General features: G+C 45.5%; 1 protein-coding gene across 2 annotated transcripts; it reads left to right on the top strand.

Annotated features, from left to right (window-relative positions):
* Positions 1 to 1766: 1766 nt before the first annotated feature.
* Positions 1767 to 13588, top strand: LOC127455113 (claudin-23-like). 2 transcript variants are annotated; one of them, XM_051722715.1, is made up of 2 exons: positions 1767 to 1966; positions 11442 to 13588. In XM_051722715.1, exon 2 carries the CDS (start codon positions 11565 to 11567, stop codon positions 12237 to 12239), a length of 675 nt encoding a protein of 224 aa, XP_051578675.1. In that variant the 5' UTR covers positions 1767 to 1966; positions 11442 to 11564; the 3' UTR covers positions 12240 to 13588. The 2 variants fall into 2 exon arrangements, with proteins under 2 accessions (XP_051578675.1, XP_051578674.1); XM_051722714.1 differs by having other exon boundaries at positions 11439 to 13588.
* The last annotated feature ends 203 nt before the right edge of the window (positions 13589 to 13791 follow it).

Here is a 13791-nt window from a genome sequence, read left to right as displayed (position 1 = left end):
AAATCTGCTTCTTTATTACTGAGATTGGGATGATGCAGACTTTCTTGTCTCAAATGCACCTGCATAACCTCCAATGATGACTTTATTTATTTATTTATTTCCAAAGGCGATGTTTCATAAGCCATGCTGAATGAGAGATCTGCGTGTCAGTTTACTATGCACAGCAAAGAAAGAGAGAACGCTCTCTGACAAGAATGGAGAGTAAAAAGCATTTATTATTTTGTCAAAACGAAACAAGATGCAGTTTTGGTGCAAAGAAAGTTGAAGCAGCATTTTCCTGGCATCTTTCTTCTCTCTGCTGGTTGTGTAAAGTTTGTGGAGACATGTCAGATGGCACGGAGGACTGTCCGTGTCAGCGCCTGATTTCATTCATTCTGCCTGTGTAACAGTGGTAAAACTATATGCATTCAAAACCAATGAGTTTATGAAAATCATAATAATAATATGTCGACATTTATTGCCAGCCTGGAATAATTTATAAAGCAGCAAAATGTAGTATTTTTGTATAGCTAAAATAACTGGAAGTGGCTTGTACCGGAAGTGGTCCATATTCAAGATTGATAATGGCGGTGCGCTAGTTTAGCTGAAAAATAAGGTGGATACACTTACTTATTTCTGGACTTTTATTTTGAAATAACGGAGATCTGGTTCTGTTAGAATGCTCTACATTTAAGTAGTTATCAAATTAAGTTTTTATAGCCTATATTGTGAGATTTTTTAATTATCATTCACAAGAAAGTTGGAGACACGAATTTCAGAATATGCTGTGGGGCACGTTTCTATATAGTCACGTTTGCATGCTGTCGCTTCAATTTAGAACACTTGATTATCAAAATAAAATATGCATTGAAGTAAGGATAACAATATGTATGAATATTGTGAATGATGAAAGATTTAGATCCATTCAATCCCCATGAGGTGTCATTGATTGTTTTTATTTCACTTCTAGAGGCTGCTGTTATATGATAGGAATAAAAAAACTAAAACTAAAAACTTAAAAAACTAAAACTTAGTTCCAAAATGCAACTATCGGCACTGATTAATCGGTAAAACCGTCTATGTAGGGCAATATTGCTAATTACATTTTCAATTTCACCAATTAATCAAAAAAGTTAAAGTGAAAGAATCATCATCATTTAATAGTATATCATAATTTCTTTAAGGAGTTCACATCTGTGTTCAAATTTGAGGCTCTTAATCGTATATGTTATTGATCTCCCCATCTGTTATATTTCCTTCCACACCATCCTTGCATTAATCCTTGATTTTATTTCTCTCCTCTCCATCCTTGTATTCGTGGGGACTCTGCAATTCTAATCACTCTGAAAGTGTGTTGCTATAATTTATTTCTTAGTAATGGAGGTAATATACTAAGAACAAGGTTGTCAGGGCCTACTTCAATTTTAAGATTATATGGGTGATCTGTTTAATTTCTGCATTTTAATATATTTTCAATATGGGTAATAAGTATAAAATATATGTATAACGGGACTTACGATCTTCACAATTATGCTAAGAGCTCAGCTTGGTGGTCAAAGTTCATGTATGGCTGCTTAGCTGCCTGATTGACATGTTCCTTTGAGGCTTAATAAAATGTATGTTTGTGGATGGCTCTTACTAATACAATACGAAGCTGTCTCTTTAAATTAATCTTCTTGCTCCCTTTTCTCCTTCCCTCTCTCTCTCTATATTTCCATATCTCTATTCTCTTTTAAGATCCTCTGCTTGCCTTGAGCAGGCAGACCACATATTGTAGTCAGCACACATCAGACTTTCTATTTGTTGCATGTGTGTGTGTGTCTCTTTGAAACAAGGACGGGGGAATGTATGGAAAGAAAGGCTCATACAGAAAGAGAGAGAGAAGACAGATCCATCTCAAAATGAACAAGGAGAGCAAGTGAATATCACTCTTCTACCGATCCCTTGTTCTTCTATGGACAGAGGAAGAGAGCATTTCTGCAGAGAGGTGAGTGGATGACAGCTCTGTTGTTTGTGATGTGAGCTAATGATGGAGGAGATGAATGAATCCTGCTGAAAAGAACAGCATTTGTTGTGTTTTGGATACTGGTGTTTCCAGAAGGCTTCATTAAGTGTTCATTTGTCATATCACCCTCATGTTGTTTCAAACTATATGAGTTTCCTTCTTTCGTGGAACACAAAAGGAGATGTTGAGCAGAATGTTCAGGACTGAGAGCCTCAGTCACCATTCTCTTTTATTATATAGAAAAAAGATGCTCATTTTGTGTTCCATGAAAGAAAGAAAGTCATACAGGTTTGAAAAAACATTAGGGTAAGTAAATGATGCCAGAATTTTCATTTTTGAATGAACTATCCCTTTAAGGTAAGGATAAGCTCAAATAAGAAATTCATCTGCCAGAAGAGCAGTACCAAAACATGACTGACATAATGTATTCTTCCGCAAATTGCTTGCAATTTTAACTTTAGAGAGAGCACAAAGCTGCATAGTGCAGCCTAAAGCAACACAAATCTAGAACAACTTGATTTAATTGCGTTCAATCCATTTAAATTTGTAAAATGAAAGCTTACTTAATCAATTTGAGTTGGGACTACATTAATAATTTTGTGGTGTTAATGTAGCATTGATTTCCAAGGTTTGCCTGGGACTCGATAGGGAGAGTAAATGTTAAAATTAAGTGGGTTTTTTTTATGTGTTTTTGTGCCAGATTGAATAAGGGGGATACTTGTTAGTGTTTAATGTTTTGTTATGTTGAGATTTAGAAGATCTTCTGTTATGTTGGAGTTTTGGGGGTTACTATTATGGTGAAGCGTGGAGCTTATGATGAGGGCAGGTAGTCACACGTAAAATTGATTGCATTCTTCATTGAAAATGTGTTACCATAACATATACAGTATAGTTACTGAACTGCGCACTGTAGTACTTCCAACCAGCATGCATTTAGCATGCTAAAATTTACTTTCACTAGTTAGTACATATAAAAATAAAAGAGGTTTATTTGAGTTACATTGACATGTCTAATTTTGTTGGGTTTATCCAATTCAACTAAGTTCTTTCTAAACAAAGTGTTTGTGTTAAAATTACATAGTAATTTTAAGTTAAGAAAACTCATTTCAAACACGTGGAACCATTGTCCCCAACTGAATCAAGTTCAGCCAAAGAGCTATTTGTTTGAGTAAGTGTGAGAACAAAACAGGGTCATCAGAGCAGGCCAGAGCTGTTTCTTTTCATGCTGCCTCGGAAAGAATTCTCAGTTAAATCTGAATCTGAATCAAATCTGATTCAGCGGAGTTTATCACTGCCATTATGATATGTGTTATTTTCTATCTGTTGAGCCATCATTTGGAAAAACCAATGGTCTACTACCCTCCTTCCGATCATACCATCATGCTGTTTTTCCAGATATTTCATAACTAATGCAGTGTGAAAGCAGGTGTCAAAAGTGGCAGGTGCATTCACGATGCATTTGTAACTAGAGGAATGTAATTAGCCACACTATGTTGGCGTGGCAGAGTCTGTTTTGTTTATTTGTGTGTATACCAATGTGCCCTTTATGTGTTTTTTTTTTTTTTTTTTTTTGAGTTGCCATGCAACAGAAGTGACTGGAACAGGAAAAAGACTGAAAATTGATGCAATGATAGATATGAATTTAGTTTAAAGTGCATACAGCGATTGACCAAAGTGTTGTAATGTCACAACAAGCAATGTGTGGCAATGTGCACCCACACACCTCTCGCAAATACTTTTGAAGGTGATCTTGCAGAGATGATGGTTAAAGGAAAATTCCAGGTTTAATGCAGGTTAAGCTTAATTGTATGCATTTTTTGGCATAATGTTGATTACAACAAACATTAATTTTGACTCGTCCCTCTTTTCTTTATAAAAAAAAAAAAAAAAAAGCAAAAATCAAGATTACAATAAGGCACTCACAATAGCAGTGAATTGGGCCAGTTTTTGGAGGGTTTAAAGGCAGAAGTGTAAATTTTATCATTTAAAAAAAGAACACATGAATTCGGTAACATTTTACAATAAGATTCCGTTTGTTAACATTAGTTAATGCATTAGTTATCATGAATAAACAATAAATAATATATTTGTTACAGCATTTATTAATCTTTGTTACTGTTAGTTAATAAAAATACAGTTGTTCATTGTTAGTTCATGTTAGTTCATAGTGCATTAACTAATACAACTTTTGTTCCCTATCTGTCACTCACTCGTCATTGTGTTGATGTCGTGACACTAGGGGTCACTCTTGGGAGCCCCAAACACCTCTGCTTTTTTGAAAAAAGGCCAATGGGAATTGGCGAGTGGAATTTGCATGCCACTCCCCCGGACATACGGGTATAAAAGGAGCTGGTATGCAACCACTCATTCAGGTTTTTTCTCTTCGGAGCCAAGCAGTTGTATTCAGTGCCCTGAATTCAATTCCCTCCAAAGACGCACCTCAAACTGCTGGATTTACAGCTCATTTCAGCGGCTTCTCCCCCCTGCACCTGTGGAGTGCAGAGAATGCCCCTGGGCGCTTCGGCAGAGCGAAAAAAGAGAGTATATTCTAAAAGAGTATATTTTCATTCACAAAAAGAATGGCACACAAGAATGTCTTTTTAAAGATGCCTTTCCGTTTGTGTGTTATTCCTGGTTGCGGTCGTTATCTCTCTGCTTCTGACAGCCATGATCGCTGTCTTACGTGTCTGGGTGCTGCCCACGAAGAGACATCGTTCATGGATGGGTCATGTCCTCATTGCGAGAACATGACCATGGCAACGTTGCGGTCGCGGCTTGCTTTTGTAAGAAAGCAAGCCACCCCAACGGCTCCCCGCACCAGTCCTTCTACCTACGGGTTTGAGGCCGCGTCGGTTAGCACTGGGGCGATTTGGGGACATCAATGGGACCACCTCCGCCAGGTATCCCCCCACGGACCTCCCATTCCCCAGCATGGTCGCTTGCCCCGGTCAGGCGCTCGGACGAGACCGCTGGCTCGTCTCAAGGCAAGTTCAAGCTCTTGTTCGGAGCCCGGAAAGACAATGAGTTATCGAGCGCAGCATCGGAGAGCGGGCTCGTCCAGTCAGACACAGAGGCTTCGGCTGGGCTTCCTCCTACGGGAATGGTCACCCAGTCTCAGGCCGACGCAGAAATGATGGACATGCTTTCCCGGGCGGCCGCGAGCGTCAGGCTAAAGTGGAACCCTCCACTCTCTCCTGAACCCTAGCGCCTCCCATGGCCACGCCCCACCCCGGTTCCTTTCTTTCCGGAAGTACATGAGGAGCTGACAAGATCGTGGGAGGCACCATTTACTGCCTGGTCCGGTCTTTCAGCTCCCCTGCTCTCACTACCCTCGATGGTGGAACGGCCAGGGGTATTCGATGATCCCCCAGGTGGATAAGGCGCTAGCGGTGCACTTGTGTCCGCAGAGCGCCACCACCTGGTGCAGGCGCCCGAAGCTCCCATCCAGGGCCTGTAGGTTTATGTCGTCCCTGACGACTAGGGCCTATGGTGCCGCTGGACAAGCCACCTCCGCCCTGCATGCCTTGCTGTCCTACAAGTACACCAAGCCAAGGTGCTAAAAGAGCTGCACGAGGGTAGTTCTGACCTGGGATTGATGTAGGAACTGCGCTCGGCGACCGACCTCGCTCTCCGGGCGACGAAGGTCACGGCGCGGTCTCTCGGGCAGGTGATGTCCACCCTGGTGGTCCAGGAGTGCCACCTTTGGCTCAACTTGGTTGAGATGCGAGAGGCTGACAAGGCACGGTTCCTTGACGCCCCCATCTCCCAAGTTGGCCTGTTCGGCGACACCATCGAGAACTTTGCCCAGCAGTTCTCGGCGGTGAAGAAGCAGACGGAGGCCATATAACACATCCTGCCCTGGCACGGCTCAAGACCCCGCACCCCGTCTGCTCGTCGCCAAGGGCATCCTCCTGTAGCAACAACACCAGCTCCGCCGCAGCCCGCCCCCATGGCCCGGCCCTGGCGTGGAGCCCAACGCAGGAAGCAGACCCCACCCGTCTCGTGGCTGGCCGCTAAGTACCCGAGGAAGGTTTCGAAGCACCCCTGAGACAGGCGACCCAGGGGCAAGGAGACCTGCTTCTCTGGAGCTGGAGAACAGACCACTCCACCCCCCTGGTGGAGGGCCGGGAGGAGAATCCTTTGTTAAATTTTTTGCCGCATGCCCAAGAGGCTGCGGTACCCAAAAGTTCGACAAAAGAGTGGTTTTCTCATTTCCTGGGTCACATGTCTGGTGCGCACGGCCGTCGTCACGACCACCATCCACCGTCCCATTTTTTCAGGTATGGTGCTCCAGTGGTGGACCCCCCGCCCCTGTGCGCCCAGCTGTGGCACTAACACGCCCACACGGGATTGGTTCCGGTGGACTACGAGGACGAGATTCCTCCTCCCCCCTCCTCGGCCAATCTTATGGTGGGTGGCATGAGCCATGTAAGTGCTTCGATGTCCCTGGACTCAGCACGGCCACGGGGCTCGAGTCCCCTCGATGTGGCACCTCGAGCTCTGCCCTGCTGCAAGGCCCCACCCGTGGTATGTCCGATGTGATCATTCCCTTGGTCCCCCTCGCCCAGGGTTTGGGTGTGTGGCTCACGCTTTCCAACCCGTTGCGATGGCTGACCCGGACTGTCCGACTTGGCTACGCGATTCAGTTCGCCAGGCGCCCGCCCAGGTTCAGCGGCATCCAATTCACCTTGGTGAAGGGCAAGAACGCCGCTACCTTGTGTGCGGAGATCGCGACCCTTCTGTGCAAGGGCGCGATAGAGCCTGTCCCTCCAGCCGAGATAGTTTGAGATGAAGAATGGGTTCTACAGCCCTTACTTCATCGTACCAAAGAAAGGCGGTGGGTTATGACCAATCTTGGACCTGCGAGTACTGAACCGGGCTTTGCACAGATTTCCGTTCAAGATGGTGACACAAAAACGCATTCTAGCGAGTGTCCGGCATCAAGATTGGTTTGCGGCGGTAGACCTGAAGGATGCGTACTTCCATGTCTCAGTCTTACCTCGACACAGACCCTTCCTGCGGTTTGCTTTCGAAGGCCAGGCATACCAGTACAAGATTCTCCCCTTCGGCCTGTCCTTGTCCCCTCGCATCTTCACGAAGGTCGCAGAGGCAGCCTTGCCCCGCTAAGGGAAGTGGGCGTCCGCATCCTCAACTATCTTGACGACTGGCTAATCCTAGTTCACTCTCGAGAGTTGCTGTGCGCACACAGGGACCTTGTGCTCCGGCACCTCAGCCGACTGGGGCTTCGGGTCAACTGGGAAAAGAGCAAGCTCTCCCCGGTTCAGAGCATCTCTTTTCTCAGTTTGGAGTTCGACTCAGTCTCAATGACGGCACGTCTCACAAACAAGCGTGCACAGTCGGTGCTGAACTGTCTGATGGTGTTCAGATGGAGGACAGCGGTTCCACTGAAACTTTTTCAGAGGCTCCTGTGGCATATGGCATCCACAGTGGCGGCCACACTGCTCAGGTTGATGCATATGAGACCGCTTCAGCACTAGCTTCAGACTCGAGTCCCAAGATGGGCATGGCAGCGCGGGACACGGGACACATCACGCCGATCTGTCGACGCCTCTTCAGACCTTGGACCGAACTTCTACGGGCAGGGGTTCCCCTAGAGCAGGTCTCCAGGCGCATCGTGGTTACAACAGGTGCCTCCAAGACGGGCTGGGGTGCTGTATGCAATGGGCACACAGCCACCGGCTCCTGGACTGGCCCACGGCTGCGTTGGCACATCAACTGCCTAGAGTTGTTGGCAGTATTGCTCACCCTGCGGAGGTTCTGGCCGGTGATCCAGGGCAAGCACGTGTTGGTCCGGACAGACAACACAGTGACGGTAGCATACATCAACCATCAAGGCAGTCTACGCTCCCGTTGCATGTCACAACTCACCCACCGTCTCCTCCTCTGGAGTCAGCAGCACCTCAAGTTGCTACGAGCCACTCACATCCCGGTCGACCTCAACACCACAGCTGACGCGCTGTCACGACAGGTTACCCTCAGGGGAGAGTGGAGACTCTACCCCCAGGTGGTCCAGCTGATTTGGAGTCGATTCGGTCAAGCACAGGTAGACCTGTTTGCTTTCCAGGAATCCTCCCACTGCCCACTTTGGTACGCCCTGACTGAGGCACCCTTCGGTATAGATGCACTGGCACACAGCTGGCCCCCTGGACTACGCAAATATGCATTTCCCCTAGTGAGCCTACTTGCACAGATCCTGTGCAAGGTCAGGGAGGATGAGGAGCAGATCATCCTAGTAGCACCCTACTGGCCCACCCAGACGTGGTTCTCAGATCTCAAACTCCTCGCAACAGCCCCCCCCCCAGCAAATTCCCCTGAGGAAGGACCTTCTTTCTCAGGGATGGGGCACCATCTGGCACCTGCGACCAGACCTCTGGAAACTCCATGTCTGGCCCTTGGATGGGACGCATAAGACCTAAGTGGCCTACCACCCGTGGTGGTAGACATGATCACTCAGGCTAGGGCTCCCTCTACGAGGTGCCTGTATGCATTGAAGTGGCGTCTGTTCGCTAAGTGGTGTTCTTCCTGACGCGAAGACACCCAGAGATGCGATGTCGGATCGGTGCGTTCCTTCCTGCAGGAGAGGCTGGAGGGGCGGCTGTCCCCCTCCACCTTGAAGGTGTATGTAGCCGCTATTTCGGCTCATCACGATGCAGTAGATGGTAAGTACTTGGGGAAGCACGACTTTATCATCAGGTTCCTGAGAGGTGCTAGGAGGTTGAATCCCTCCAGACCGCGCCTCGTCCCCTCGTGGGACCTCTCTGTAGTCCTTTGGGGTCTACAAGGAGCTCCCTTTGAGCCCTTGGAGTGAGCTGAGCTTTAGGCACTCTCTTTGAAGACTGCCCTCCTGACTGCGCTCACTTCCATCAAGAGGGTAGGGTACCTGCAGGTGTTCTCTGTCAGCGAATCATGCCTGGAGTTCAGGATGTGCCACCCCCTGCGGGGTTACGAGCCCACTCTACCAGGAGTGTGGCAGCCTCCTGGGCCCTGGCCAGTGGCACCTCTTTGGCAGACATCTGCAGAGCAGCGAGCTGGGCAGCACCCAACACCTTTGCGAGGTTCTACAATCTCCGGGTTGAGCCGGTCTCATCCCATGTATTGGCAGGCACGAGCAGGTAAGTTCCGGGACAGCTGGCCGGGTGTACCGCTTGCGTATAGCACCTTTCCCCTCCCTTGAAGTGAAGATGTGCACTCTTGACTCCCAGTCGTGTTCACAGACTGTGATCCCTGGATGACTTTCCTCCTTAGCCCTCTGGCGGTTGAGTTTGTGGAGAAACTCGCTGCTGGCCCAGTACGTGCGCTAATGAGGCCCTGTACTGTGGTAGGTGCTCCACATGTGCTGGATCCCTGAAGGCGATCCCATGTGATATCTTCCCCCAAATCATTTCCCTGTTGGTAAACTGCGTCTTCCTTGGGCAGAGGCCCCTCTGCCCCCAGTCGCCATGCTTTCTAGAAACTCCTCCCCCTTCGGGTAGGAAATACCATGGGACCTCTCCACATGACATACTTCCGACAACACTCGGTAAGACCATGTGACATATTTAACTCAAAAAACCCCCCTCCCCCCTCTTTTTTGGCGGGGTGTGGTCTCCGCAGTGTCTTCCCCTTGGGAGGGACACCCCCTCTTATGGCTCCCAGTCAGTTAACAAATTCCACTCTTTTTGGGGAGAAAAAAAAGGAAAAGAGGCCTCGGCTGGGCTAGCCTGTCCCTATTGTTGGGCAGTCAACTTGTTTTTGAAGGACCATTCGACACTTATAAGAGCATTGGGGGAGGTTACGTGACGGCCTGGTGCACTGACTACTAGGCACACAGCGGTCTGCCCGTCTTGCACCTCCAGTTCACGTAACACAGTTCAGATAGTTGTGGTGTTTTGTATAGGGACCCCTAGTGTCACTACATCGACACAACATCGAGTGAGTGGCAGATAGGGAACGTCATGGTTACTTTTGTAACCTCCGTTCCCTGATGGAGGGAAGGAGACGTTGTGTCCCTCTTGCCACAACGCTGAACTACCCGCTGAAATGGCCGGGACCTGGTCTCGGCTCCTCAGCACAGAACCTGAATGAGTGGTTGCATACCAGCTCCTTTTATACCCGTATGTCCGGGGGAGTGGCATGCAAATTCCACTCGCCAATTCCCATTGGCCTTTTTTCAAAAAAGCAGAGGTGTTTGGGGCTCCCAAGAGTGACCCCTAGTGTCACTACATCGACACAACGTCTCGTTCCCTCCATCAGGGAATGGAGGTTACGAAAGTAACCATGACGATTTTAAAAATGTATAAGTATATGTTGAAATTAACATTAACTAAGATTAATAAATACTTAATAAGTATTGTTCATTGTAAGTTCATGTTAACTAATGTTGTTAACTAATATTAACAAATGAAACCTTATTGTAAAGTGTTACCATGAATTCTTCTGTTGTAAAGTTGTAAAATTTGAAATAACTTTTCACAGAAAATGTTAGTAAGTGATTTTATCACACTAAAATCATGTTAACACACATATTGTTTATGTCTTGTAGCTATACTTTTGAAACAGTGAGTATTTTAACGTTTATGGATTGGCCCCATTCACTTCCATTGTAAGTGCCCCACTGTAACCCAGATTTAACCCAGTTGTATTTTTTTTGTAATCAACATTATGCCACAAATGCCGTCGATTGAACTCAACCAGTATTGAACCCGGAATATTCCTTTAACGACCAATTAGACGTTGCAGATTCTCTTCAGACACTTGTGGAATAATATTAGGCGTCTGTAGAGTGTTCATGCATTAAAAATGCCCTTGTTATTGCAGCACATCATTCGACTGCCTCTTTTGTCCTTGTCTTCTATAAATGTGAGTAAGTGTGTGTGAGACAGACATTTAGCTTGCTCCCAGATGTCTGGCTCCCTGTCTATGTCTAAATGTCCTCCAGACTATTTTAAGATGTATCTGATACACAAAAACAATATCAACTACGACAACACACACACAAGCCTACATTTCAACTACAAAATATTGCTAATGTCAAAGTATGTATGGTTACAAAACACAGAATCAGATTTCACACACACTTGTAGCTGATAGCACTAGGACCAATTCAAATGTACCACAAAAGATGCAATCATAGGATCGTCCAGATTACTGTCTCTTAGCAACAGATGAGCATTCACCTCCACTGTGCTGGTTGCCAGGAGTGACGATGTATCTTAGAGCTCAAAGGAGAGTCATCGGCTAAAAAGACATGCATGTATACACACACACACTCTCTCTCTCTTTAATTCTAACAGACTGCATAACTAACAGCGGACAGAAACCTTGATTCCATTTGCACAGATGTGTAATAGAGTGGATTGTACGCCTGTGCTATGATTTGCATGGAACAAATCTTCTAGAATGTTGTGAGTAGAATGTTTTAAATCAAATCTAATTTAAATCTGATTCTTTTCAGCAGATTCTTGGTGGTGGTGACAGCTGTTTGGCTCGGCTTCACGTTTAACATCATCCCTAAAGAGAGTTGACAGCGTCTTGTGGCCATCTACTCAGCTGCGCATTGCAAAAGCCAATCATCTACAGGATGCACACTCCTGCATCCATGCTGATGGGGGTGGTGTTTGCACCCTTGGGCCTTGTGCTGGTATTCACTGCAGCAATCACTCCTCAATGGAGAGAAGGACAGGCGCGGTTGGGCGCGGCAGGACGGGGTGGAGCCACAGAGCTCCTCCTACTCCGTTCAGATGGCCTATGGGAGAGTTGCCTGCAGGTGGTGCACTCTGAGCTGAAAGAGTGCTGGCCAGTGTCGGGCTCCTACCAGCGAGATGCTCGGGTTCGATTGGTTCAGGGCATGGTGCTGTCATCTCTTTTCCTGTGCGGCGCCGGGATTGTGCTCGCGAGCGTGGGCGTTCGCTGTTGGACTGATATCCCTCTTAGGAGTGTAGCAGCAGCTGGTGGCCTGTTGGTGGCGCTAGCGGGTGTGCTCAGTTTGGCTGCATTAGGGGTGTACACTCGCCACCTCTCAAAGCTAGGGATCGAGGTGGATTCAACCGTATCTGAGTTGCAGGGGCTCAACATACACAAACCACCTCGACTAACGCTACACCCGGCCGGGTCACTCTACTTTGGTTGGGTGGGTGCTTGGATACAAGTGCTGGGAGGGGCTGCACTGCTATTTGGGTTCAAAAGTGTGCAGTGTCCGTCCTGTCCCAAACAGAGACTCAAAGACAGTGCCGAGATGTATGAGGTGAACTGTTAGATTGTCAACTCTAACGGGACATTTCGAAGAGCTCATCCCTTAAAGGTGCACCCAGTAATTTTTTCCTCATTTAAAAAGTTTTAATTCTAAATAAATGAATAGTAATTTTGAAAAATATGTATAAAATCAAGACCACTCATGTGAGATGAAGAGTTCAGTCATATCAGTAACCTTATAAAAGCTCTTTTATTCTACATGGAGCAGGGGCGACTCATGGTGGCAGCCATGTTATGTAGCTAAAAACATTTGCATGATGCAGCATCCAGGTCACTAGGTGTCATTGTAAGCCATACTTCGACATACTTAAATTACTGAGTGCACCTTTAAAGTAATGTTCGAGTTAAGCTCAGTTAACAGCATTTTTGGCATAATTTTGATTTCTACAAAAAATAATTTAGACTAGTCCCTCGTTTATTTAAAAAAGAGAGAGCAAAAATGCGGTTATAGTAAGGCACTTAAAATGGACGTGAATGAGACAGTGCATGAACACTAAAATACACACTCTTTCAAAAGTATATGTATATACATGAGGATCAATTCAAAATATGTTTTTTGTGGTAATCAACATTATGCCACAAGTACTGTTGACAGAGCTTAATTTGTATTGAATCCGGAACGTTCCTTTAAAAAATAGCAAATGGGCTTTTGTTTATGTAACAGCCATGAACCATGATTTGCGACTTGCTAGTCAGTTGCAGATGGAATTTGGGGGAGGGACATTCTCATTCTAGAGAGCATTTTATTGGACAAAAATCTGTGTAGTGCAAGATGAGTCATTAATATTTTTGGAACGTTACCTCTAAAAAAAACAGATTGTGACTTTTCAATGTATATAACTGCTAAATGTTAATTTGGTCAACTTTTAGGAGTACACTACAATATAGAAGTCTTCAAAGCTAAAAGCCACAACACTTTTGTGGGCTTTTCTGGTTCTAGTATGTGGTGTCTTTATCTATTATAACATAGCTCAGAATGTACTGTTCACCATGACAGTACTGTTTATCAATCATTTCAAAGCTGTAATAAAATGAAGGTTTTTGGCTTTTCCTGCTAGTAGTTGAGACATTGCCATCTGTGATGTCACTTAAGGCTAATGGCTGATAAACATCTTTAAATTGGGACATAAACCAGCAGAATTTATTTATCTGTGATATAATGATCTGTAATTAACAATTGTACTTGATTACATTGTAAATATGTGTAATTACTGGCTATGGTCTGTTTATCTCAAACTATCTATTGGCTACATGTCATGCTAACAAATAATTTTACGCTAAATTGCTTGTTTGGGTAAATATGCAGCTGCTTAGGAAACACCTGTACATTCCTACACGAACATTACAATAAGCTGAGATCATTTTACTTCCCTGTGCAATGTCATTTGTCAAAATGTCATTAAAAATCAACACCATTTCTGATAAAGGACAAAGTTTATCTTTTAACACCTGAACTTATGTTTTAGACTGAACAAATGCAGAATTAGACAACCAATCAAGTAGAACAATTGACAGATTATTTATGGCAGGTATCTAAAAAACAAAACAAAAAAAAA

Source organism: Myxocyprinus asiaticus, chromosome 17 (assembly GCF_019703515.2).
Source record: "Myxocyprinus asiaticus isolate MX2 ecotype Aquarium Trade chromosome 17, UBuf_Myxa_2, whole genome shotgun sequence".
Taxonomy (NCBI): Eukaryota; Metazoa; Chordata; class Actinopteri; order Cypriniformes; family Catostomidae; genus Myxocyprinus; species Myxocyprinus asiaticus.
Note: the sequence above shows the minus strand (reverse complement) of the source record. Positions and strands in the feature narration are given on the sequence as shown.